This window comes from Corvus kubaryi, unplaced genomic scaffold (genome assembly GCF_017639235.1).
Source record: "Corvus kubaryi isolate FWS band 111438036 unplaced genomic scaffold, C.kubaryi_AGA036_p1.0 65472, whole genome shotgun sequence".
Lineage (NCBI taxonomy): Eukaryota > Metazoa > Chordata > Aves > Passeriformes > Corvidae > Corvus > Corvus kubaryi.
Window position 1 is genome coordinate 1 of NW_024582030.1, and position 25173 is coordinate 25173.

At 64.5% G+C, this 25173-nt stretch overlaps 7 protein-coding genes across 10 annotated transcripts; 2 read left to right on the plus strand and 5 right to left on the minus strand.

Moving 5' to 3' along the window:
- Positions 1–3: 3 nt before the first annotated feature.
- On the minus strand, positions 4–1437 carry LOC121673507 (scavenger receptor cysteine-rich type 1 protein M130-like; the record flags this gene model as incomplete). Its single annotated transcript, XM_042046856.1, has 3 exons — positions 849–1437; positions 461–778; positions 4–372 (listed from the first exon to the last, which is right to left on the minus strand). Coding segments are annotated over exons 1-3 (739 nt in total), but the record flags the coding sequence as incomplete, so codon positions are not given.
- An 801-nt stretch (positions 1438–2238) lies between these two features.
- LOC121673504 (AH receptor-interacting protein-like) lies at positions 2239–4611 on the plus strand. Its single transcript, XM_042046852.1, has 6 exons — positions 2239–2489; positions 2626–2805; positions 3000–3188; positions 3365–3541; positions 3628–3769; positions 3855–4611. Exons 1-6 carry the CDS (start codon positions 2391–2393, stop codon positions 4058–4060), a joined length of 993 nt encoding a protein of 330 aa, XP_041902786.1. The 5' UTR covers positions 2239–2390; the 3' UTR covers positions 4061–4611.
- Positions 4612–4872: 261 nt separating this feature from the next.
- On the minus strand, positions 4873–16153 carry LOC121673501 (membrane-associated phosphatidylinositol transfer protein 1-like). Its single transcript, XM_042046845.1, is given in 26 exon segments — positions 4873–5595; positions 5701–5829; positions 6079–6262; positions 6601–6750; positions 6851–6999; positions 7209–7325; positions 7460–7570; positions 7641–7789; positions 7894–7987; positions 7989–8044; positions 8242–8305; positions 8307–8413; positions 8749–8927; positions 9154–9296; positions 9389–9496; positions 9598–9787; positions 10237–10481; positions 10566–10627; positions 10733–10840; positions 10948–11043; positions 11361–11675; positions 11761–11985; positions 14381–14502; positions 14576–14790; positions 15394–15511; positions 16056–16153. Coding segments are annotated over 25 exon segments (3663 nt in total). The 5' UTR covers positions 15472–15511; positions 16056–16153; the 3' UTR covers positions 4873–5328.
- A 248-nt stretch (positions 16154–16401) lies between these two features.
- LOC121673505 (cyclin-dependent kinase 2-associated protein 2) lies at positions 16402–17558 on the minus strand. The gene is made up of 4 exons (XM_042046853.1): positions 17209–17558; positions 16952–17052; positions 16727–16859; positions 16402–16612 (listed from the first exon to the last, which is right to left on the minus strand). Exons 1-4 carry the CDS (start codon positions 17297–17299, stop codon positions 16545–16547), a joined length of 393 nt encoding a protein of 130 aa, XP_041902787.1. The 5' UTR covers positions 17300–17558; the 3' UTR covers positions 16402–16544.
- A 547-nt stretch (positions 17559–18105) lies between these two features.
- Positions 18106–20738, minus strand: LOC121673503 (calcium-binding protein 2-like). Of its 4 annotated transcripts, none has more exons than XM_042046848.1 (7): positions 20322–20738; positions 19698–19859; positions 19543–19573; positions 19330–19464; positions 19148–19257; positions 18923–19070; positions 18736–18849 (listed from the first exon to the last, which is right to left on the minus strand). In XM_042046848.1, the coding sequence occupies exons 1-7, from the start codon at positions 20577–20579 to the stop codon at positions 18824–18826; spliced, it is 870 nt and encodes a 289-aa protein (XP_041902782.1). In that variant the 5' UTR covers positions 20580–20738; the 3' UTR covers positions 18736–18823. The 4 variants fall into 4 exon arrangements, with proteins under 4 accessions (XP_041902781.1, XP_041902783.1, XP_041902782.1 ...); XM_042046851.1 differs by lacking the exon at positions 20322–20738 and adding an exon at positions 19978–20286; XM_042046847.1 differs by having other exon boundaries at positions 18106–19070.
- Positions 20739–20997: 259 nt separating this feature from the next.
- On the plus strand, positions 20998–23489 carry LOC121673502 (NADH dehydrogenase [ubiquinone] flavoprotein 1, mitochondrial). Its single transcript, XM_042046846.1, has 10 exons — positions 20998–21107; positions 21192–21274; positions 21346–21516; positions 21595–21778; positions 21863–22052; positions 22391–22603; positions 22679–22845; positions 22922–23003; positions 23076–23221; positions 23297–23489. The coding sequence occupies exons 1-10, from the start codon at positions 21054–21056 to the stop codon at positions 23378–23380; spliced, it is 1374 nt and encodes a 457-aa protein (XP_041902780.1). The 5' UTR covers positions 20998–21053; the 3' UTR covers positions 23381–23489.
- Positions 23490–23824: 335 nt separating this feature from the next.
- Positions 23825–25167, minus strand: LOC121673506 (nucleoside diphosphate-linked moiety X motif 8-like; the record flags this gene model as incomplete). Its single annotated transcript, XM_042046855.1, has 3 exons — positions 23825–24186; positions 24261–24338; positions 25015–25167. Coding segments are annotated over 3 exons (462 nt in total), but the record flags the coding sequence as incomplete, so codon positions are not given.
- Positions 25168–25173: the final 6 nt, after the last annotated feature.

The window sequence follows — 25173 nt, forward strand, 5'->3', positions numbered from 1 at the left end:
TCAGTGTCCGGGGACGTGCATGAAGTGCCACATCCTCTCCAGTCCGGTTCCTACCTTGGCAAGTAACAGCAGTGTCGAAGTTATGGAGGCCGCCATAGGGCCCCCAGCCACGGATCTCGCAGTCCCAGAGAGTGGACTCATTTCCTTTGCATTCCACCCGGGCCAGACTGACGGGCCCATCCCCTGCACCAAAGCGCTCCAGGGCAGAGTAGGCACCGGCAGCCGAGCCACAGCCCAGATGCTGGCACACAACCTCGGCGTCCTCCATGTCCCAGAAGTCATCTCCCACCGAGCCCCAGCGTCCCCGAAGCTTCACTTCCACCCTCCCGGCGCAGGGACTGCCGCCGCCCGCCAGCCTCAGCTCCACGGCATCTGCACCGGGACACCGGCACGGCTCAGCCCTGCCGGGGATGCTCAAGCACAACGTGACAGCCCCGGCACCGCCAGCGCGTCCCCTCACCTCTGCAGGTCACCCCCGCATCCGACTCGTGGCCGCAGAAGTGCTGTCCCCACCCGAAGTGCGGACACTCCTCCAGCGCCTTCTCGGTGCCGCGGCAGAAGGGCTGGAGCCAGATGCGCCCGGTGCCCTGCCCGAACGGGGCGTACGGGGACGCCTTGGCCACCCGGCCACAGCCCAGCTGCCGGCACACCACGATGGCCCAACGGGCTTCCCTGTGGAAGTCGAAGACGCAGACGGAGCCCCACTCCCCGCCGTGCTTCACCTCCACGCGCCCGGCACAGCGCCCGCCGCCGCCCACCAGACGCAGCTCCCCGGAGCCTGCGGCACGGAGGCTGCTGAGCCGGGCCCGCCACCGCCGCGGGCCCCGCTCCCGCCGCCCGGCGCTCACCCGCACACAGCTGCGCGCACACCCGCAGCCCCAGCGCCGCCATCGGCCCCATGGCCCCGGCGCCGAGCCCCGCGCAGCCAGGGGATGTCTCGGCAGCGCCCGAGCCAACGGAGGCAGCAGCAGCACCAGGGCACCCTTTATCAGGGCCTCATCTCCCGGCTGCGGGGCCGCGGCCTCCAATAACCTGCTCCGTGCCCAAATATGAGGCTCGCCTCCGCTTCTGGCGTCACACAGCCCGCCACAGTGGGCTGCCACCCGGATGTCCCCGGGGGGAGACAGCCCCCCCACAGCACCTGGCCTGCGGGGGCCCTTCCTCTACCCCCCCCGTGCCTCCAACTCCGCTGCTGGAGCCTGCCCACAGCCATCCTGACTGATGGCGACACGCTGCACCCCAAATCCCACCAAAAGCCGCGCTGCGACCACCCTCAGCCCCGGCACCTGCAAAGCCCAAAGCCCCCATCCTTGGCGTGCTCCCCGCCCGCCGTGCCCGCAGCCCCCGCGGGGGTGGCAGCTGCCGGCTCCCCGGTCCCTCGCGGCGGCGCTGGCACATGGCGCTGCTGCCGCAGCTGCGGCCCCGCGCTCGCCTCGCCGCCAGCGCAGGAAGGAGGCGGTCACCCCCCCGGCGCCTCCCGGCGTCGGCATCGACCGCACGCGGCTCCTGACACCTGCGCTGCCACCGAGAACGCCGCGGCTCCGCGCTGCCCCCGCGCCGCGGTGAAGCCACAGTGGGGGGGGGCACAGAGCCCACTTGATTCCTGGGGGACCCAGCTGGGTAAGCGGGGACCAAGCAACAGCGAAATATAAGCGGTGCAGGAGGGGGGGAGCAGGAGGTGCCTCAAGGTCTCTGATGCGTATGAGGGTGAGGACGCGGCTGAGCCACCTTTCCAGCATTGCAGAGCAATGACGGTAGCGGCAGAACAGCGTGTTCCCTACGGGGTTACTCCTGCAGCAGCGGAGTCACCTCCAGGAGCCACCAGCCTCTCTGAGGGACCAGGGACCTGCAAACTTTCCAGTGTCCTACTGTCACCCCGGGATGGCTTGTGGGCTGGGCTGAACCCTGGTTAGCCCTGAGGTGTCCCCCCCCAGCGGTTTTGCAAGGCCCTGCCGTGGCTGCCTATCCTTCCTGCCCGCACGGAGACCCGGCCGGGCTGGCGGGAGGGGACTAACAGGCTACGCTGTCCCTGCGGCGGGCGGGGACCCTCACTGTGGGTCCCGGAACACTATCAACCTCCCATCCTGGACCGCGGCCTTTCCATGGCGGTTGGCAGCGTGTCACAGGAACTTTTCATTCCGGAATGCCTCCTGTGCCTCCTGGAATGGCACCCGAGGAGGGTGGGGGGAGACGGGGAAATAGGAGAACCACGTGGGAACCGCTGGCCGCGCCCCTTGCTCTTGCCCACGCCCCCTTCCCGGAGCCTCCGCCTCACAGCGCCACCTCCGCGCCGGCAGGGGGCGCCCTGCGCAGCCACGACTATCCGGAAAGACCCGAGCGACGGCGGAGGCGGCCGAGCCAGGGCTGGCGGCGCGGGCGGAGCGGGCGCGATGGCGCAGCAGGTCGAGCAGCTGCGGGCGGACGGCGTGGACAAGGAGGTGCTGCGGGAGGGCACCGGGCCGCTGCCGGACTTCTGCGATGGCACCAAGGTCAGGTCCGCGCGGGGACGGGCGGGGTGGGGGGATGTGGGAAGCGGAACGCGGCGGGGAAGGCGCGCATGCGCGCCTCCCCCCCCCCCCGTCTGCGTCGCCATGGTGACGCCGCGGGCTCCTCCTGCCCGTTCAGGCCACCTTCCACTACCGGACACTGCGGTGCGGCGATGAGGAGACGCCGGTGGACGATAGCAGGGCGCGGGGGAAGCCCATGGAGCTCATCGTCGGGAAAAAGTTCAAGCTGCCGGTGTGGGAAGCGGTGCTGCGAACCATGCGGCCCGGCGAGCGTGCGCGCTTCCGCTGCGACGCCAAGGTGGGCGGGACGGGGACCTGGCGGGGGCGTGGGCTGTGTTTGGGGGCGAGGCCCGTGCGGGTGGGCGGTGACTTTGTGTTGTGGGCGCGGTTTGCGGCGCCCCGGTACGCTCCAGCCGCGGGGTGCGGGGGTGGAGCATCCTGATATTCTGCCCCCTTCCCTCCCCCAAATCCCGGCTCCCTTTCCTCCCGCAGCACGTGGTGCTTTACCCGCTGGTGTCCAAGAGCCTGCGGAACATCGCAGCAGGGAAGGATCCGCTGGAGGGGCAGCGGCACTGCTGCAGCATCGCCCAGATGCACGAGCACTACTCCCTGGGGTACCCCGACCTCGACGAACTCCAGAAGAACCCCCAGCCCCTCATCTTTGATATCGAGGTGCTGAAGGTGAGGTGCCGGCATGGGGAGCTCGGGGATGTGTCCAAAAAAACACATAGATGTGGCATGTGGGACATGGTTTAGTAGTGGCCGTGGCTGTGCAGGACTCGATGATCCTAGAGGTCGTCTCCACCCTAAACAATTCCATGATCCTGTTCTCTGATTCCATGATGGGGTGCTGTCAGGTGGAGCCACCCGGCTCCTACCAGCAGGACCCATGGGCCATGACAGATGAGGAGAAGCTCCAGGCTGTGCCCCAGATCCACAAGGAAGGCAACGAGCTGTACCGGCAGGGCAAGGTGCCTGAGGCAGCTGCCAAATACTATGATGCCATCGCCTGTCTCAAGAACCTGCAGATGAAGGTGGGTCTTTCCAGATGCACACAGGCATCCCCTGGAATGCGGGGCTTGAGAGCTCCCCCTCACTCTCCCTGCTCTGTGTGCCACAGGAGCAGCCGGGCTCTCCAGACTGGATCGAGCTTGACCAGAAGATCACACCCCTGCTCTTAAACTACTGCCAGTGCAAGCTGCAGTGTGAGGAGTACTATGAGGTGCTGGACCACTGCTCCTCCATCCTCAACAAGTATGAGGGTAAGGAGCCACAGGCCATCGCAGGTGGCTGTGGTGGGCACCAGGAGACCCCCACACTCCATTGACCCCAGCTCTTTCCCCACAGACAATGTCAAGGCCTACTTCAAGCGGGGCAAGGCCCATGCGGCTGTGTGGAACGTGGCCGAGGCACAGGCTGACTTCGCCAAAGTCCTGGCCCTTGACCCCTCACTGCGCCCCGTGGTCTCCAAGGAGCTGCGGAGCCTGGAAGCACGGCTGCGGGAGAAGGATGCCGAAGACAAGATCCGCTTCAAGGGCATCTTCTCCCAATAGAGTGCGCAGCCACAAGGGAGAGCCCAGCGCTCTCAGGACAGGTTCTTTTAGATATTCCACATGTGGAATGGTCATGGATGTTTATTAATGTTTAATACAGATTTTACTTATTTGAAGTCAGTGGAAATGGCCCCGGAGCTCGCCACGGCCTGGGGACATGTCCAGGCACTTAAGTGGCAGCATAAAGCATTGCAGCACATGGGTGAAGCTCTTTGCTGGGCTCTAGACGCTGCTCATCATCACGCCAGGGGTGCGTGGGTGACTCGAGCCTGCTGCTCCCTGACAACTTGTATCACTTATTTGATGTTTTTATACTTTATGGTGGCAATGGAGGGGCGGCGCCAAGCCTCAGCCTGGGCTTCAACCGCTTCATGCCTGTTCTCCTCCGTGCCACACCATTGTCACTTCTCCAGGCTGCTGCTATCATCCCAAACCAGTGTCTCCTTTTGTCATGTTAGTGTCGGGAATATTTTATATAGAATAACAGCTGCTTCCTGCTATCTCTATAAACCTCTGGTCATGCTGTGCCAAGATAAACTCAAGTAAAACCAGTCACAGCCCCTGGTCACTACAAAAATTTGCTGCTGGAAGTAAATGAGGGGAAACCAAGTCGGAGAGGGGGAGGGTATCAGCAATGGCACAGCCCACATACCCCAGGCTCTTTTCCTTGTCCTGAATCACTTGTGACCCAACTGATGTGCCCCACGGCCATGTCCCTGTGGGACATGGTGTCCCTAGAGGCTCCCCAGGGCTTTCCCAGTGGGTGGGAACCCTGGTGCCACAGGCACAGAACAGACTCGTGGGTGCTGGCACCTTGTCGTAACATCTCTTTATTCAACACGGAAACAAAAGGGGGGGAACAGAGGAACCACTCTGGAAACCCAACCCAGCCCTGCCCTGTGACACTGGACAGAAATAAATAGGTGGGGAGGTGCCATTTGCCCTGGGGCACAGCCACAGCCCCCCAGTTCTGCACATGGACAATGACCCTGGAGCACAGACCCCACTGGTCACTGCCCAACAGCCCCAAAGGACCAGAGGGGACAGGGCTGGGGGCAGCAGGGAGGACCCAGGGTGGCTCAGTCCTGAGGGGATCACTCTGGCCCTCAGGGGGGCTCAGAGCCATCTCCCAGCAACCCCCAGTCTCAGGGGACCCAGCGCCCTCATCTCCTTCCTATGGGCTTGTGGCCCAGCACCGGCTCCATCCCCAGGTGCTCCTTGCTGGGAAATCAGGGATGCAGTGGAGGGGGGACATGGCCATGCCACCCTCACTCCTCACCCTCCAGCTTGAGGCTGACACTGCGGGGCTTGGCCCGGGACAAGCCTGAGGGTACTGAGGGGGACCCCCCATCCCGCTCTGCCTGGCTGGAGCCCCGGGAGCGCAGGAGCTGGCTCTGCTTCCGCAGGAAGTCGACAGGCGCTGGGCAGCCATAGGTGCCTTTGCCCAGCACAGGTCGTGGGGGGCCCTTGGGGGAGTGGGCCAGGGCTGCGGCTTCCAGCTGGGCCAGGTGGGCAACATAGCCCTCGGAGAGGAACTGCAGGACACACAGACAGCCTGAGCTGGTGGCCGCGACCAGCTGGTGGGGTCAGCCATCGTCCCCTGCATCCCCAGGCTCTCCCCAGCCCTGCCACCACCATACCTGGCACTGGTTGTGGAACTTCTTGACGGCCCGTCCCACAATGTAGATGTGTGCTGGCGCGAGTCCCAGCGAGCTGTAGACGGAGACATCCTTGGTGGAGCCATAGCCAGCAACTATGGAGATCTCTGCCTGCCCAGGGACAAGAGCATTAGGGCAGGGAACATCCCTTCCCACAGGGGCAGCCACCCCCAGGGGCTGGGACACTCTCATGTTAAGAGGGATGGCTGGGAGCTGCCCTGAGAAGCTTCCAGCTCTGCCCTGGCAGTGCAGTCCAGCTCCCAGCATCTGAACCGGGATGCAGAGGTGCACAGGCTTCGGCACAGCCCATGCCACCCCATCACCAGCCCTGTGTCCTCCCGGCAGCGTCCCCATCCCCACCTCGGTGCGCAGGCTCTGCAGGAAGGCGGCTTTCTGGCGCAGTGGGTCATGGGTGAGCCCGTCGCAGAAGGAGACAGCACCGTGGGGGAAGTTGTGCTGGGAGAGCCAGGCCACCACGCGATGCTTCTGCATGTCGGGGCGCCCCGTCACGTAGATGATCATGTACCCTGAGTCCTGCCAGTGCCTGGGAGGGGACATGGGTGGCTGCCAGGAGCCTATGTGGAGGCAGTCTTGCTGTGGGAAGCTGGAATCTCCCAACACAGCATGTGTGGGTGCTGCCTCCAAAACCTCCCTGCTCCCAGGGATTTTATCAAGGGGAAGGCACAGCAAAACTGTGGGGACCACATCCAAACTTGGAGAGGATTATTTTCCACAATAGGGCACCAGCACAGAGATGATGTGCTGGAGGCAAGGGAGTGGTGGAATACCTTCCACTTTGTCCCTGCTCTGACACGCCCCAACTGAGTTGTCACCACACCATGAAAGACGGGGAGACTGACTCCCTTATTGAAGGGCACCCACCTTACAACGTCTACAGCCCCCGCCCGCACTTTGGGGTCACTGCCCATGATGGAGACACTGGCGGTGAAGGAACCATCGATGCTGAACACAACGGACTCAGTGCCACGGGCCACAACAGTCAGGTATGCCTCGGCGTAGCTGTGGTCCCCCCTGCAAAGGCAGAGGTGGTGGCTCGGCACCGGCTCTGCTGCCAGGGCAGCAGTGTAGCTCTGCCAAAAGGGCTGGAGGAGGAACTGAGGTGATACCTCACCTGACCACCATGCGAACAGGGTAGATCCCGATGGCCAGAGCTTTGTCTGGAGGGATGGTGAAGGTCAGGCGCCCGCTGCCACTCGTCACCTCGGTGCCGTAGTACAGCCACTTCCCTGACAGCGGCTGTGTCATGATGTAGATGTCCACCTGAGAGAAGGAAGCGGGCCGAGCATGGGCTGGACTACCACATCCTGCTGTGTCCCCACCTGCAAGTCCTTACAACCTTCTCTCGCCATCCCACACAGGGTCCTGTTAACCACATCCTTCCCCTACTGTGGGACACCAGCCCCATGCCTGGTCCTGGACACTCCCACCCTGTTTGAGGGGTCCTGGTGGCCTCCTGAGCCCAGCTGTACCTTCTCCCCAGTCAGTGTCACCACGTCCAGGGGTCCATACATGAAGCGCCCACTGAGGACCTGCGCTTTGCCCTCACACACGATCACATCACAGGCCCGGTGGTTGGCTGTCACATTCTGCAGGCACATGGGGTGCTCAGCAGCTCCTGGGGGAGCTCCTGAGGCGCCACAGGGACATCACTGCGCTGCGGGATTGTCCCAGAACCCGCACACCCCAGGATGCCCCAGGTGGGCTCCCACTGGCCACATACCCGGATCTTCACTTGGGTGCGCTTGCGCTGCCACTTCTCCCGAGGGATGGCGGGGCTGTAGATGGAGCTCTCCTCGCTCTCCGCTGGCTGCGGCCCCTCTTTCTCCATCACCTGCCAACAGCATGGCACTGGTTCAGCCTCTGCCAGCCCCAGCTTGCCGCCTACCCCACCATGCCCATACCTGGCGCAGGATGAAGGCCACCACGTCAGAGGATTCCCAGTAGCTGGCATGGAAGAGGTGGGGCAGGGTGATGGTGGGGAAGGCAGTCAGGGCATCAGGGCAGTACAGAGAATAGTCGATGCGCTTTGGGCCCCACCAATGCTCCAGGACTGTGGGGAGAGCTGGAATGAAGCCTTTTCTGGACCTCATCCCATGTCGTGCAGCCCAAGGTGCCCGCATGCGATGCAAAGGGGTGGGTAGGGATGACACTTACTCTTGACAACCTCGCTGGTGCTGGCAGGAGTGGGGGGCTCTGCTGGTTCATTGCCCTTCCAGAAGCCCCCAAAGCTGCCAGTGGGGGTAGGGGGGGGCAGCCACATCCACTTTGGGCAGGAACAGGGCAGAGTGTGTCTGCAGGGCCTCCGCTGCAGAAAGAGCTGGGTGAGCACACCCAGAGTCCCCAGGGACACCCACCACCCCAGGATGCCCTCCAATAGAGCCCCAAAGCAGTAGAAAGGGCTTGCACATCCCTCTCCCCCCCACCCAGCCAGGCTGTGAGTGCTCTGGGTACCCTGACGTGGCCCCAGGGTGCCTGGCACCAGCCTGGAGGGGACCTGCTCACCCAACAGGGACGAGGTGCCATCACCCAAGGGGTACTTCTGGTATCGGGGCACGCTGAGGGGGGGGCACAGCGTGGAAGGCCTTGGCCAGGAGGGGCTCCAGGCGGGAGGCACAGGGATCGGCGGCGTGGAAGAGGTTGTAGATCTGCTCACAGGCAGGACGCAGCTGGGCCACTGCAGCACAGAGTGGGGTCAGGGGCACACACGAGGGTTGGGGGGGCACCAGGAGCAAAACACCCAGGAGGGGTAAAGCAGGACACAGCAAGGGGAAGGGCTGGAGAGGGAAATTTGGGGCACTGGGGACAGGCTGAGGCTGGCACAGAGCAGGGACACTCAGGCACCCACCAACACCCACACAGGAAGGGCTGGGCATGCGAGGGGCTCAAACCCAATCAAGGCTCTCTGGGGTGGTCCTGGGGAGCTCAGGCTTGTGGGGTGAATACAACTCAGGGACTTGAGCCCTGCAGGGAAGGTCAGGGGCTGGCACCGCAGCAGGCAGGGATCCTCACCATCCAGAGCAGGCATGACGGTCTTGCGCAGCGCGAGCACCAGCCCCAGTGGGGAACCAAAGAGGAAGAAGCCGGATACCTTAAATTCGAGGCGGGTGCTGGCACCCTCCGCCCCATCCAGCGCCATGGCGCTGCTCCGGGGAGCCTCTGCCTCCAGCGGGGCCTCGCTGGCCTGCAGGCTGGGACAGCAGAGACAGTGGGCATGGGGAGGGATGGCAACATCGCGCTCCCACCATCCTGAAGGCAAAGCTGTGCCTGGCGTGGCCCTGTTATCCCAGAGGAGCTCCAGCAAGATCACCCCAGGGCAGGCAGCCTCCATGAAATGCTCCTTCCCAGCCTGAAGCAGATGGGAATTACACCCTTTCCATAAAGCACAAGATAGCAAACCATCCCCCTTGGGCTCACCTGCACATGGAGCTGTGCTGCTGGCTGTCCCCCTGTGTCCCTGGGGGCTCAGGGCTGGCCTGGCCCAATACCGGTGCTCCCTCTGTCCCATCAGCCAGTGGGTCCAGGCCGCCACACTGCTCCGGGGAGATGGGCTCCGTGCTCTGCAGGGAGAGGCAGCAAACACCCAGACCCCATATAGCCCCCAGTGCACCCCCAAACCCCTCCCAGGGGGTGTTGGGGTGTAGGCACTCACCAGGCTGCCCCGGCGGCTGCTGCTCCGGCTGCCCCCAGAGCCCACCCGGCTCTGGCACAGGGCATCGAATCCCAGAATGCCACCCACACAGTCCCCGAGCAGCACCACCTGCAGAGACCACAGACCCATGAGGAGGGTGACCCCCAAACACTCCATGCAGGGTCACAGCTGGACCCCAGAGCCAAGCTTCCCCCCACATTCCACCTCACCTGGCCACAGAAGCCGGTGCCCTCTCCGGAGTGCAGGAAGGCTGCGTAGGCCTGGTTGGCGCGGGCAATGACGGTGCCCACGGCGTGCTGGTAGATGCCTGAGGAGGTGGCCAGCAGCGGGAGCGCTGCCAGTGGGATGTGGTCCTGGCTGCTGGACAGGCTGTCCCTGTCGTGGCTGTAGGGGCTGAGCCTGAGGGGGACATGGCGAGGGATGAACGGGACTGTTCTGATGTCCTCATTCCATTGCATGGTACTGGTTCACCCTGAGATGCCACACCAGGAGTAATCCCCATCCCATCCCACCACAAGACACTTGCTCACTCAGGATGCTGTATCCAGAGTTATCCCCATCCCATCCAATTCCATGCCATTCCATCCTGCCCTGATGTCCCCATCTCTTTGCACAATGCTCGTTCACCCCAGGATGCTGCACAAGGAGTTATCCCCATCCCATCCCATCCCGCCCCATCCCGCCCCACTGTCCTCATCCCACAACAAAACACCTGTGTGCCCTGGGACACCCAGCAGTTAACCCCCATCCCATCCCATCCCAAGTCCTTAATGTCCCACCAGAAGTAAAGCCCCCTCTCCAAGGACACCAGCTCCCCGGTCCCCTGCTTTCCCAGCGGGAATCCGTACTTGGAAACAAGGGCGTAGGCTGCAGCACAGATGGGCGGGCAGGGCACCAGGCGCAGGGCCACATGTCCCAGTGCCTCGGGAAAGTGGACGCGGGTGACAGCATCAAAGGTGGCCGCCAGTGTCTGCACATCTGCCTGCTTGGAGCCCGGCTCGCCCGCTCCCTGATCGAGGATGTTCCCACTGTGGAGGATGAGGAAGAGTGCGTGGATCCGGCACATCTGCTCCGTGCTCTCTGCCATGCCGCCCTGCAGGAAGGAGAGCAGTTAAGTCGGGGGGGCACGGCAGTAGAGCACAGCAGTAGGACATGGCCCGAGGGAGGGGACACCCACCTCAGGGAAGCTGGATGTTCCCAACTCTTCACCATCCCCCTTGGTGGCGCTGGCTCCGTCCCCTGCGAGCACACAGCCCTGGTGAGCCAGTTGGGGTCTCCAGGTGGGAGTCAGGCCCCTCCTAGGACATCCACCCAAGGATTTGGGCTGCTCACCCCAGCACTCACCCAGTGCCTCATCCAGCTCTGCTGGCCGCTCAAGCGTGTCCAAGAAGTCGTTGGAGCTCCACTTGGTCATCTCCTTGGCAAAGACCTCATCGCTGTCAGACAGATCCTCTGCAGAGGCAGGAGGGAAGCATGGGTGGGGAGACACCCCTGTGCCTGCACGCCCATCCTCAGACGGCCTCACCCCCATCCAGCCTGTCCCAAGATGGTGCCAGTACCGTGGGCATCGAAAAATTCCTCTTCAGAGCTGTTCTCCGAGTCCCGGGCAATGTTCTGCATCCGCCACTCCGACAGGCTCTGAGGAGACACGCCCCCTGCCACCCACAGGAGATCAGCACCCACAGCCCCCTGAAGAGAGACCCCCGCTCCTGCCCCACAGCTCCTCCTTGGTCCTGGACCCAGAGCCCCCCCAGGGAGATCTGGGGCCATCCCTATGTCACCCGGAGTCCCTCCAGGAGATCCAGGAGCATCCCTGGGTCACCCAGGGCCCCTTCTAGAAACCTTGCACCAGACCTGGGACACCCAGAGCCCCAGCCCAGGACGCCCAAGCCAGGCAAAACAGTGCCCTGACACATCACCTATGGAGAACTGCAGCATCCAGTGCATAACCACACCAGACCTGGTCTCTCACCTCCATGCTGGGAAGAGTAGGAAGACCGGGAAGAGGTGGACCACTGCTTGGCAAAGGTATCATCGGAGGGGGTATCAGTCCCCGCCTGCAGCTCGGCCTCCTCCTGCCCACCAGGCCCGTCTGGCTCCGGACGCCCCTCAGGGCTGATCCCAGCCGCAGGTGGCTCCTCGCCCTCGCCACACTTGGCCATCTTCTGTGCCAGCATTTGTGCTGTCTCCTCCTCCAGCTGCCGGATATCCTCCATTGTCAAGTCTGTCCACTCATCCTGCCAGCACCAGGCTTGGCGGTGGGCGCGCAGCATCACCTTCCTCAAACCTGGGGGAAGAAGTGGGGAAGTGAGTCCAGTGCGGTCCCATGGCTGCCCAAATGACCCTCCAGCAACCCACGGCTCCGAACTCACCCACATCATGGATGAACTGCTCGATCTTGGACTGCATCCCCCAGTATCGGAACTCCACCTTGCAGAGCTTGTAGGCACACATGAGGGGACCGCTGGCCACCGCCGCCTCCAGCCAGTCATCCCCCAGCGGCCCCCGGCCCGTCTTGGATGAGTGGTAGAGTTTGGGATCCTCCTCAGGCTTGTATTCCCCGGGGGAGATGGGATCACGCACGATGTCAATGGTGTCTGTGGGGAGAATGGCACTTGTCACCTCCCAGCGCTTGGCAAGGGGGCATAGGTAGGAAAAGAAAGAAAAAGGGACAAAAATCAGGTCAAATACTCCCACAAGCCATGCACCCAATGCAGCTGGCAGCAAACACTCTCTGTCCTAGAATCCCAGAATCTTGGAGTTCTGGAATCACAAAATCCTGGAATGGTTTCGGTTGGAAGGGACCTTATGGATCATCTCATTCCACTCCCTGCCATGGGCAGGGACACCTTCCACTATCCCAGGTTGCTCCAAGCCCCATCCAACCTGGCCTTGGACACTTCCAGGGATGGAGCATCTGCAGTTTCTCTGGGCAACCTGTGTTCCCTCACAGGGAAGAATTTCCTGATAAAACATACAAAATGCCAAGGCTGGAACATCACAGACACCCTTGATGCAGCCAAAGACATCCCTGTCCCCACGTGGGATCCCAATCCAGCACCCCAGGGAGCAGCACAGGGAGGGAGGGGCTGGGAGCATGCGGAGAGCCAGGACTGACACACACACATGCATTAGCCAGCAGATCTGGCAGCTGCAGAGTGATCGTGGCCACCTGGGGGATGTGGGGGCTGAGGACAGGGACAGCACATGAGGCAGCTCGGCACAGCTCCCAGCTCCCCCTGCCAAGAAGCCCGAGGGTCCCCCAAAAACAGGGCACAGCAAAACCACCACGTGACACAGGAGCCTCCAGAGAGCCGGGGGGGGAGGGCAATGAACCCTATCCCCAAACAGAGGTGACCTCTCCCGAAATGAGGGTGAGCTCCCTCCAAATGAGGATGACCTCCCAAGACCGGAGAGAGGCTCATGAATGACACCCAGGAAAACATGATCCAACACCCATGTGGGCTCAATCCAGCACAAAATCTCCTAGAATTTGGCTTTTCCAGCCCTGTCTCCAGGTTGGGTTCCTCCAGCGTGGTTTGGGGGATCCCAGGGCACCCCACTGGCTCCCAGTACCGTCCCGCAGCACTGTCCCCATTCCCAAACTGTGCCAAACCCTGCAGTTATTTGCCTTGATGTCCCCAAGGACCTGTCAGCCTCTCTTCCTCCAGCTTGGGCTGAAAAAAGGGGGAAAAAGAAAACTAGAAATGCCCTGAATCCACAAAAATGATGCAATGCACAGCATGATGCCAAGCATCTTGGATAACCGCAGCAAAGAGCTGGGATAGAACCTGCTGTCCCCAAGCAGCTCCTGGCAGAGTCATTCCCATCACAATCCAACTCCCTTTGCTTTTGCCACTGGGAGCAGGCTGCCAAGGAAGCAGTTATCCCTGCAGATCACCCAGACCATGTTTTTCCATCGTCCTTTGAAACGTGAGAGGGGTTTAAATCTGTCAGTGCTACAGGACACCACGGCAGAGAAGATCCCAGTGGGATCCACACTGGGGCTGGTCCCACTAAAACCCTGCTCCCTGTGGAAGGCAGCAGCCACTGGAGATGCTAAGTGCCCTGTGGAATGCCCACAGGATGGGCACTAGAGTGAAAAACCAGGCAGCAGGCACAGGGCCATGCCCTGATGCCGTCTGCTTGGCCCTGGTTGCTTCCCAGGGCAGTAGGGGGAGAATTCCTGCCCCCAGGTCCGAGCCATCAGTATCCCGGCCAGACATCCCCAGTGCCGCAAGGGCCGGGGAGAGAAATAGGTCAGATGAATCATTTCCTCCACGTGCCTATTTTAGGCCTCCATTTTAAGAGGCAGCACATAACACTCCACACTCTGGCACCTGAACTGACCACATCCACACCACCGGGAACGGGAACCTGCCAGAGAGGGAAGAATCCCACCTGGAGCTCCCAGTTCTGCCCACCAGTCTCCCCAGAAAGAAGCCAGAAAGTGATCTGGAGCAAAGCCCTGGGGAGAAGGGAAGCAGGGCAAGGGGGTAGGAAAATAGGGACATGCTTTTCCAGCTCTCCCTGCTCCAGCTGATCCAAAACACCCAGATTTGGGGTCCCATGTACACCAGGAGAGACTGAGAAGGCAAATCCATGCCAGAACAGATCTGGGACACAGAAGGAGAGGGGAGCAGACTGGCACTAGGAAGGAGAAGCTGCAAACAGAAATAGAGGCAAGGGAAGAGGCAGAGGACAAAACTATCCCTGAAAATATTTTTAATGTGAAACTTAATTCAGCACCCCTGAGAGGGAACAGACAGGGAGCTTGGAGCAGGGAGCCTGGGTCACAAGGAGCTTGGGGCAAGGAGCTCAGGATCCAGGGAGCTCTTCCCTTCCGGCATCCCCAAACCATCAGGACCAGCAAAGAGAGTGAAATCGAGCCCCTAAGGCCCCATCACATCCACACACCCATCCCAGGAGCACTGTGTGGGAATCCCAGCAGCCACCGGGTCCTGCCCAGCTCCCCAAGCCAGCCATACCCACCCAAAATCCTCTGCCTCTTCTCTGCCACACTCAGGTTGAAGATGTTGGTCTGCTGCCCCGCATCCGGGCGGTAGTACGTCTCGATCTCAATGGAAAACTTCTCCACAAAGGGACATGTGTACCTGGAGGGGCACAGGACTGAGCCCTGGAGTACAGCCAGCCCCACAGCCCACCCTGCTGCCTCCCAGCTCCCACCTGGTACGTGTGTAGGGATAAGCATTCCAGGACTCCTCCTCCACCTGGAGTGCAGCTTTGGGGAGCAGCGCCCGGAACCAGCTGGGGATGTGGGAGCCGACATGGTAGATCTTGTGGGTGTACTGGCCACTGCCCCCGGGGCCGTCACTGTAGGGCCGGTTAGCCAGGATCTCCACACCGCTGCCCTCACCACTCGACTCCTCCCGGCTCTTCTTCTGCACAGAGGTGATGGCTCAGCACAGCCCCTCCAAGCCTCGAGATCCCTGTGGGCACCCCGGGTCCCCATACACTCCCATCCCCATGTGCTGCCATCCACCAGCCCCACACCTGTTCACAGGACCCCCTACTTGGCTCAGTGGCCCCAAACCCACCCAAAGCCTCACTGACACCCCTGCAATCTGCCAATTGCTTGGGATCAGCCTCAGGCCAGCCCGTGCCACTCCAGGCTCCATGCTCAGCCCTACAGCTCCCCAGTTCCTCACACTCAGCCCCACAGCCCCACCACACCCTCCAACATCCCATGCTCAGCCTCAAAGTCCCCTGTGCACCCCCAGGCTCAGCCCTGCACCCTTCACGCTCTCCCACAGCCCACTGCACCCCCCAGGCTACAATCTCCAGCCTCTCTCAGCCCCCCGCACCCCCTCAGGCTCAGTCCCCAGATCCCTGCACCCCTCCAGCTCCCCATGCCCAGCCCCACAGCCCTGTGCACCTCCTCAGTCTTGACCCTTGGACCCCACACCCCTCAGGCTCAGCCCCACAAACCCCAGACCCATGCAGCCCCTGGGCTCAGCCCCCCCTGCTCAGCCCCGCATCCCCACCTGGATCATGTAGAGCTGGGCCACCTGGTACTCCTCCAGGCTCATGGGCAGCAGGATGTGGTACTCCTTGATCAGCATGGCGGCGGCGGGGGATAGCGGGACACAGCGGGGGCAGCGCCTGAGGGGGCTTTTGTTACACCGGACCGGACCGGCTTCGGGACAACTCGGGCCGGTTCGGCACCCCTTCGGAACCGCTCGGGGCACACTCAGCTCAGCCCGGTACCGCTAGGTCCGGGTTCGGCCCGTCTCGGAACCTCTCCGCCACCGGGTTCGGCTGGGTCCGATACCGCTCGGTTACGGGTTCGGTTCAGTCTGGTACCGCTCGGCTGCGCTCGGCCCCGGGTTCGACCCAGCTCGGCCCCACGCTCGACTGAGTCCGGTACCGCCCGGCACCGCTCGGCCCGGCTCGGAACAGCTCGGTCCCGGGTTCGGCTGAGTCCGGTACCGCTCGGCTACGGCTTCGGTTCAGTCCGGTACCGCTCGGCCCGGCTCGGCCCCGGGTTCGGCCCCACGTTCGGCTCAGTCCGGTACCGCTCGGGCCCCCTCGGCCCCGGGTTCGGCCCGGCTCGGCCCCACTCGGCTCCGCTCCGTTGCCATGGCAACGCGGCCCCCTCCACTCCCTCCGCCCGCCCGGTCCCCGCCGCCCCCCGGCCCCACCGAACCTGCGCCGCTCCGCACCGGCCCCTCGGATCGTGACATCACAGCCCGTTCCCACGGTGACGTAGGGAGGTGAGGGGGGGGCTCGTGACGTCAGAGAGCGGAAGGCAGCGAGCGCCACTCACGGACGCTCCGCGTGTACCGGCACCGCCGCCCCCGGAAAAACCCGGTGTTTTGTTTAAAAAGCCACTTTTTTAAGTAATCAAAGAGTGGTTTGTTCACTCCTGCACCTCTCAGCTCCGGGACACCCACCCAGCTCGGCTCCAAACCCTTCCCCGACTCCCCCACCTCTACGCCGCGTCCCACCATGAGCGTCGGGACCCATCCCCGCGGGGACACACCGAGGCCAAGTCCCAACATTGTCCTTTATTTATAAAAACACGCATTTATAAAGAGCGGAGAGCGCGGGGAGGGGGGGCTCGGGCAGCACGGCGGCCCCCCGCCCCCGCCGCCACCACCGGGGAGTCCCGGGGGGTCCCGGGTGGCAGCTGCCGTTACGTGCGGGCGTTTCGCTCTGTCTCGGCCAGGCACTCCCTGACCAGCGCCCGGGCGTGGATGATCCCTGCGGGGAGAAGCACAGGGACACCTCAAATCACACTCCAGTCCCTCCCCACGGGGCTGGGGAGCCTCGGGGGCGCAGTCCCGGCGGCCGCCCGGTTTCCCCCCCCGCCCCTACCCCGCTTCAGCCGCTCCATGGCGCTCTTGCTGCCAGCGTAGGTGGGCCGGATCTCCTTCCCCATCTCCTCGATGACCGAGAGCAGGTCGGTGTAGGTGCTCTGCGAGCCCTGCGCCCCGGGGGGCTTCATGGCCTGCGGGAACAGGGGAACACGGAGGGACGGAGGGGCTGGGGGCCGCCCCCGCCGCCGCGCCCGGCCCCACCGGCCCCAGCCCCGCGCCTCACCTGCACGTAGCCCATGGACGGCGGCCCGAAGTCATTGAAGAGCGGCCGGAAAGGGGCGGCGGCGCCGGGGACGGAACCGGAGGGCGACGGGACACTCGTGGCTACGGGAAACTCAGGGTCACGGCCGCACTCCCCCTTCCTCGACACCTCCCTCATCCGGTACCATCCCTTCCCAGGGCACCCCCCCCTGCGTCCCCCGGGTCTCTCTCCGCTCCCGGTGCCCCTCGTCCCCCGCGGTTACCGGGGGGTTCTCTCACCGGCGGACGGTGCCCCGGGCCCCGGCGGGGCGGGGCTGGCGCTGGCGGCTCCGGGGGTAGCGGGGGCGGGAGCGATGGGCTTGTAGGACATCCCCGACTGCCGCCCGCCGCTCCCGGATCCCTGGAGCCCCGCGGCGGGGGTCGGCGTGCGGCCCCCGCGCTCGCCCCGCCGGTTGTATCGCCGGTGCCCGCCTCTCTTCAGCTCAGCTCGGCCCCGCTCGGCCCGGCGGGAAGCCGGGAACCGGAGCGGAGCGCGGCAGCCCCGGTTCCCGGTGGCGCTGCGCGGCCCCGGCCTGACCCAGGTCTCTCCCCCCTCCGCCGGCGCTCGCGGTGATGACGCAGGCGCGTCACGCGCACAACGTCATCACGCCGCCGCGCGCCCGCCGGCCGGTCACCGTGGAGACACGCGGCGTCGGCCCCGCCCCGTCGGTGCCTCCCCGACCACGTGACTGCGGCGCAGACCACGCCCCGCCGCGCGCCGGACCCTCTGCGGGTCACGTGACTGCCCGGCGCCACCGCCTGGGGGGGGGGCACCGGGAATGGGGGAGGACACCGGGAGCGGCACCATCGGCACCGCCGCGCTCCCCCCGCCGCCGCGGGACCCCGTGTCACCCCACAGCCCCGAGCCGGCGCAGGTCAGGGCGTCCCGACTCTCTGCAGGGGTGAACCCCTGCCCGGACTTCGGGGGGCATCTGCCGCCGCCGGTCCCGGGAACCGGCCCCACCCGCCGGCTGTGCATTCGGCCCTGTGCCCGAACAGGTGCGGGGGTGCCCGGGGTCCCGGTTCCCTGCGGGGCTCCCGTGATACACAGTGGGGGTCCGGGGTTTTGGGGCAGACCAGTGGATGGCACGATCACCAATAAACCCTTTGGAAACAACATAAAACACAAAACAAAAGTCTGTAGAGAGAGTTTTATCATTTCAAAAGGGCAAAATTGGCCCCAAAACTGCAGCCAGGGCAGGGAGGGGTTCCTGCAGCAGCCCTGCCTGCAGCTGGCTGAGGCCCTCCCACCTGGTAATGCTTTATTTCTCTCCTCGAGGGTCTCCTGGCCGGGGTGCTAGGAGTCTCCCCTGTGCTGGGGGCTGTCAGAACATCCATGAGAGTCTGTGCTGGCCCCAAAAGGGGAGGGATGCCTCACCCTAGGCGGGTCTGGGGTAGGTCTGAGCTCAAACCACAGTGACAGGGCAGGTTATGCTGTGCAGTCCGCATTAAACACGGTGTGTGGGGAGCCTGAGGGGCTCAGCGTGGCATACAGAGTGGGAATGGAGGCTGGAGAGATGAGCAGAAGGGATGGAGGAGAGGGGACCACAATGGTGCGCCTTTTAGGGTGAGGTCAGGGTGGGAAGGGGGATGGTGCAGGGAGAGAGCAGAGATGAGGGTGAGAGCAGTCGAAGCTTGGCCGAGCCTGTGCCGAAAAGGGTCCCGACATTTGCCCCAGTGCCTCCCGCCATGGTCAGACCTCGGCATCGGAGCAGCTCCGGCACTCGGCCTCACCCCAGGCACGAGCGCTGCTGCGCCAGCACCGCCCCAGCCCCTGGAGCTGGGGGTCCCTCTGTGGCCCCCTCCTCTTCGTAAGGCACGGGGGGCTTGGGTCCCGCGTTGGCACACACCACCCTCAGCGCGACATCATCCGCACAAACTCTGCCGGGGAAAAACACACGCGGAACATCCCAGATGTCCCTGGGGGCGCTCCTGGCCCCTTCCCTGCTCCTACCTTCGAAGTCCACCAGGCCATCGCCATTGAGATCCACATCCTTGAGAATCTCATCCACCTCCCGGTAGTTGAGCTGCTGCCCCAGGAGCTTGCGCATGGCCTCCCGCAGCTCCGGCATGCTGATCTGCCCGTCCCCATTGGTGTCAAACTACAGACAAGGTCCTGTTGCCACCAGCCACCATTGGCACGCTGGCAGCCTACCCGTCCGTCCCCCCGTCCCCGTACCTCACGGAAGGCATCACGCAGCTCCTTGATCCCAATCATATCCGCTGTCTCTGCCAGCATCTTGGGGCCCATCAGCTCCACAAAATCATCAAAATCCACCTTGCCCCCAGCTGCAGCAGGAGGGGGGTGTCAGTGGGGCATGGGGCAGGGATCGCTCAGGACCCACTGGCCCCACCACGTACTGATCTGCTGGGACAGCTCGATGAGCTCCATCTCCGTGGGCATGTAGCCCATGGTCCGCATGCACTCGCCCAGGTCCTTGTAGCTGATGTAGCCATCATGGTCCTTGTCAAACTCCCGGAACGCCTGCTTCAGCTCTGGGGACACCACAGCGTCACCACCAGCAACCCGGCACCGCCACCCACCTGGGAGGGACCCTCTCCCCAAAACCTCACCTTCAATCTCCTCAGGCCGCAGCTCCCGGTCCTGGGGAAGAGAAAATGGGAAGAGACGAAGGAGGGGGTCCTACTCCCAGGGATCCTGCAGGGATCCTGCCCTAAGCCCCCCGGGAGCGCAGGCAGCATGCAGGGAGGGGACAGTAGTCGCGTACCCGCTGGGTGATGGCGATGCTCTGCCGAAGGAAGATGCAGGCCGGCCCCACCAGCCCCTGCAGCACCGAGTATCCCTGCAGCGGGGGGGTCTGTGCCACGTCCAGCAGGTCCTCGGGGTCCCCTGTGCCGGAGCCTGGAGCGCCCGAGTGCGGCTTCCCATCCTGCAAGTGGAGCGGGCATCAGTGGCAAGGGGGGGCCAAGCAGGGACCCCCTCCTCCTCCTCCTCCTCCTCCTCCTGCTGCTGCTGCTGCCCCACGGGGTATCCCAGCCCGGCCGTACCTTTGGGAGCCGTCGCTCAGGGGTCTTGGTGCAGTTGCCCATGGCTGGGGGCTGCCCCCGCGCCGCAGGACATGCCTGGCCCCAGGGGGGCTGGCTAGCGCAGACCGTGGGGCTGCCACCGGGGATTTGAGGTTTTTATGGAATATCTGGGGATATGCAGGGCAGGCGCGGGGGGGGGGGTGCCGCGCCCGCGCGCATAATCCTCCGGATTATTTCCCGCTCGGCCGCCCTGCTCCAGATGTGGGGAGCCGCCCAGCTGTTCCCCAGTCCCACAGCCACCCTGCGAGGGCACGCAGGATCCCCGGCACCCACCGTGCCCCGGCGCTGTCCCCGCCGCCGGTTACCTGCCCAAAAGCGGGGGGCGGCCGGGGCCCCGGCTCCTCGGCAGCCCGCTGATGCTCCATGGGGGACGCACCACTATGGTTTAACCTCCCCCGGCTCCGCGCAGTGCCGGCGGTGCCGGGACCCCCGGGCCGAGGGGCCGGGCGGGAGCGGCGGGCACCCCTCCGGCCGGGGCCGTGGTGCCGGGGGGCGCCCCGGCAGGTGAGGGGCGCGGGGCTGCCGGTGCCGCGCCGCTGCGGCCCGCGGAAGAGGAAGAACATTCCGCCCGCTCCTACTCCTTCTCCTCCCCACGACCGGGACCAAGCAGGAGGAAACCAGATCCTCCCGAACCTGCGCTCGCCCCTCGCAGAGACGAGGCCACCGTCGTCCCCGGGACTCGCCGCGTTGCCCAGGAGATCGGGTGGAGCGCAGCGACCCCCCGGAGCGCTGGGGGGGGGGAGCGAGGCGCCCCGGGGGGCTTCGGGGGGAGCGGACGGGGGGCTCCGGTTTCAGCGCCGAAACCCGACCCGGGCCCGGGCGCGGGGCACGTGCCGGCGCGCCGCCAGCGAGGCCACGCCCCTCTGGGGCCACGAGCCCGCCCTGCGGCCACGCCCCGCGGCCCCGCCCCTAAACCCAGACCCCGGGCCGACCTCTCTCGCTGACGTCACTGCCGCGCCGCCGGCGCTCCCCCTGACGTCACCGCGGGGGCGCCTGAAGGTGACGGTGGTCGGTCCCGGTGCCGGTGCCCCCCCGCAATGGCCGGCAGGCAGCTGCTGGCGCTGCGGCGTCTGCCCGCCGCCTCCTTCTCGGTGAGCGGGGACAGGGCGGGGAGCGCCGGGACCATGCGGAACAGGTCCCGGTGTTCCCGGTGCTGAATCCATATGTCCCCGCAGACGGCGCCCAAGAAGACGCAGTTCGGGTCGCTGCGGGATGAGGACCGGATTTTCACCAACCTCTACGGGCGGCACGACTGGCGGTGAGTAGCGGGAGTAGCGCGGCGGGTGCCGGTGCCACGGTGCCCGGTGCCACGGTGCCCGGTGCCCGCAGGCTGCAGGGCGCGCTGCGCCGCGGCGACTGGTACAAGACGAAGGAGATCCTGCTCAAGGGCGTGGACTGGATCCTCGGCGAGATCAAGACCTCGGGGCTGCGGGGCCGCGGCGGCGCCGGGTTCCCCACCGGGCTCAAGTGGAGCTTCATGAACAAACCCCCGGACGGGAGGTGAGATCAGGACCGGCCGCAGCTCCGGTCCCGCGGCCCCGCCCTGCGGGGAGCCCCCCTGACGTGAGCTGCCCGCAGACCCAAGTACCTGGTGGTGAACGCGGACGAGGGCGAGCCGGGCACCTGCAAGGACCGGGAGATCATGCGGCACGACCCGCACAAGCTGCTGGAGGGCTGCCTGGTGGCGGGGCGGGCTATGGGCGCCCGCGCCGCGTACATCTACATCCGCGGGGAGTTCTACAACGAGGCCTCCAACCTGCAGGTGAGGGCGGAGCGCCTCACAGCCACCCCACATCTCCTGGCGTGGCTCGGGGCGCTCCCGGGCTCACCACCCGCCCTGCTGCAGGTGGCCATCCGTGAGGCATACGAGGCCGGGCTGCTGGGCGGCGATGCCTGCGGGTCGGGATACGCCTTCGATGTGTTCGTGGTGCGTGGTGCCGGTGCCTACATCTGTGGGGAGGAGACGGCGCTCATCGAGTCCATCGAGGGCAAGCAGGGGAAGCCCCGCCTCAAGCCCCCCTTCCCCGCCGACGTGGGTACGGCCCCACAGCTCCATCCGGAATTCCCAGCTGCCACCCCAAAACAATTGTCCCCGGGACACTGTCCTGCCGCAAGGACAATACCACAGCCAACACCACATCCATTGAGAGCTCCCACTGTTTCATAGAATGGTGTGGGTTGGAAGGGACCTGAAAAGACTGTCTCGTTCCACCCCACTTCCATGGGCCCTATACCACTATCCCAGGTTGCTCCAAGCCCTGTTGAACCTGGCCTTGGACACTTCCAGGGATGCGGCAGCTACAGCTTCTCTGGGCCAATTGTGCCAGGGCATCACCACCCTCACAGGGAGGAATTTTTTCCTAATGTTTTTCAGGTGTGTTCGGCTGCCCCACCACGGTGGCTAATGTGGAGACAGTGTCGGTGGCCCCCACGATCTGCCGGCGTGGTGGCGCCTGGTTCGCCAGCTTCGGCCGGGAGCGGAATTCCGGCACCAAGCTCTTCAACATCTCGGGGCACGTCAACACGCCCTGCACGGTGGAGGAGGAGATGTCGGTGCCGCTCAAGGAGCTCATTGAGAAACACGCCGGTGAGTGCCGCGGCCAAGCCAGGCTGGAGTGGGGCGCAGGGCTGGAGCCGCCTGTCCTGACCCCCCTCTTTGCAGGGGGTGTCCGCGGGGGCTGGGACAACCTGCTGGCCGTCATCCCGGGTGGCTCCTCCACGCCGCTGCTGCCCAAGTCCGTGTGTGAGACAGTGCTGATGGACTTCGATTCCCTGGTGCAGGTGCAGAGCGGGCTGGGCACAGCCGCCGTCATTGTCATGGACAAATCGGTAAGGGATGGGCCCCCCCCCGAATCCCTCAGCCACGGTGGGACCCTCACCTTCCCCTCCCTGTCTCTCTTCTCAGACCGACATCATCAAAGCCATCGCGCGCCTGATCGAGTTCTACAAGCACGAGAGCTGCGGACAGTGCACCCCATGCCGGGAAGGTGAGCAGGGGGCCTCGGGTGAGGGACTGCGGGACAGGGGCACTGCACGGACCCCCATCCCAATTCCTGCAGGTGTGGACTGGATGAACAAGGTGATGGCGCGGTTCGTGCGGGGCGATGCGCAGGCCGCCGAGATCGACGCACTCTGGGAGATCAGCAAGCAGATCGAGGGACACACCATCTGCGCCCTGGGCGACGGCGCGGCCTGGCCCGTGCAGGTGAGGGGCCCGGGGGACCTGGGGGGGCCAGCAGCCTTCCCCCACCCCATTAACCAGCTCCTCTGCTCCATGCAGGGCCTCATCCGCCACTTCCGCCCCGAGCTCGAGGAGAGGATGCGGCGCTACAACGAGGCCAAAGCCCGAGCAGCGTCGGCATAAGGATTCACCACCACACCTCCCTTTTCCTGCTTGTGAGGGGTTTCTGGGGTGCTGGCAGCACTCAGAGGGCTCTCCAGAGAGTCCTCAATAAACACTGCTGTGCTCCCAGGCTCTGCTGTGGACATAAAATGGTGGGAAGAGACTGACAGGGCAGAGGGCCTCTGGGTCCTGCTTGCCCTGGAGCAGGAGATCCCCAGGGATCATGGAGTCACACAACCGGGGCCTAGATACCTCAGGGGGTGATCCTGGATTTCCATGAGGATCCACAGCTCCTCTGTGGGACTGGGGGTGTGGCAGAGGCGATGGCTGTGGGGTATTAGACACAGTTCCCTCTGTGGGGACCCCACACTCCCTGTCCCCGCCACAGTGGCACCAGGATTCCTCCTCCTGTGCCTGTGCCAGGGGACAACTGTCCTGGCCCTGTTCCACAACTCAGAGCCCGGGGCAGTTCCAAACATGGCTTTTACTGAATCACAGTGTGCGACATCACCGCTGGGCTCGGAGCCGTTTTCCCCGTGCACGGGTGGAGAACCAAGGCACGGGGACCCCACAGCCGCCCCCTGCCCCCTCCCCACTCAGGCTGGGGCTTTCCGGGGCGGCACACGGGTTTTCCTGCGGTAGTGGCCGGGCACCAGCAGCTCCAGGGTCAGCTCAGTGACGATGGCCGTGAGCCCCCACACTTTGTGGGGGCCGTTGAGGAACACGGGCAAGGTATATCCGTAGCCGCTGGCCGTGCGGAAGTGGGTGTAGCCCTGGTTCTCCTCGCGGAGCAGGTGAGCCAGGGGCAGGGTAAACACCTCCTCCACCTGTCGGCACAAACCACAGTGACTGGGACTGGCTGCCACAGTAAGGGGAGCAGGCCTGGGGAGGAGTCGCTCACCTCGTCAGGGTTGGGGGTCAGCGTCAAGGCCTCCAGCGGCCCCAGGTTGGCCACAACGGGCGCCACGGTCATTCCCTGCTGGAAGGTGTGTCAGCAAGGGACAGGGTGACACCCCTGCCCCAAAGTGCCACCCCTGTGCCTTGACCCCCCTGCACCCAGTGCAGGCACTCGTCATGTGTGTCACCCTCTCACCAGTGCCACTGCCTTGTGTCCTGTCACCTTGAATCCCCAGAACTCTTGTCACCCATGTTCCTGCTGACCTGTCCCTGTCACCTGTAAGCCATCAGCTGTGTCCCTGTTGCACCCTTGTCCCTACTGCCCTGTCCCCATCACCCAGAATCCCCATCACCTCTAATACCTATCGCCTGTGTCCCTATCCCCCTGAACCCATCACCCATCACCCTGTTGCCCTGTCACCCAGAACCTCACCCATGACCCTGTTGCCCTGTCACCCAGAACCCTTGTTCTGTCACCTGTGTCCCTACTGCTTTGTCCCTGTCAACTGAACCCCTTTGTGTTCCTGCAGCCTTGTTCCTGTCACCCCTTGTTCTTTGTTCCTGTCACCAAAACCCCTGTCACCTGTGCCCGTCACCTCAAACCCATCACACCAGAACCCTTGTACCCGTCACCCATGACCCTGCCGCCTTCCCTGTCACCTTGATCCCATCCCTGTGTCCCTGCCGCCTGCCCTTTTGTCCTTGTCCCCGCACGCCCTTGTCCCCCCGCACCCCCAAGCCCTGCCGTTGCCCGGTACCCGGTCGGGCAGCGTTCGCAGCTGTCCCCAGACGCTGGTGGCTGCCACCGCCACCCCCAGCTCCTCCCGCGTCTCCCGCAGAGCCGTGGCCACCGCGTCCCCGTCCGCCGGGTCCCGCCGCCCACCGGGGAAGCTGCGGGAGGGATGGGGGGGGGGGGG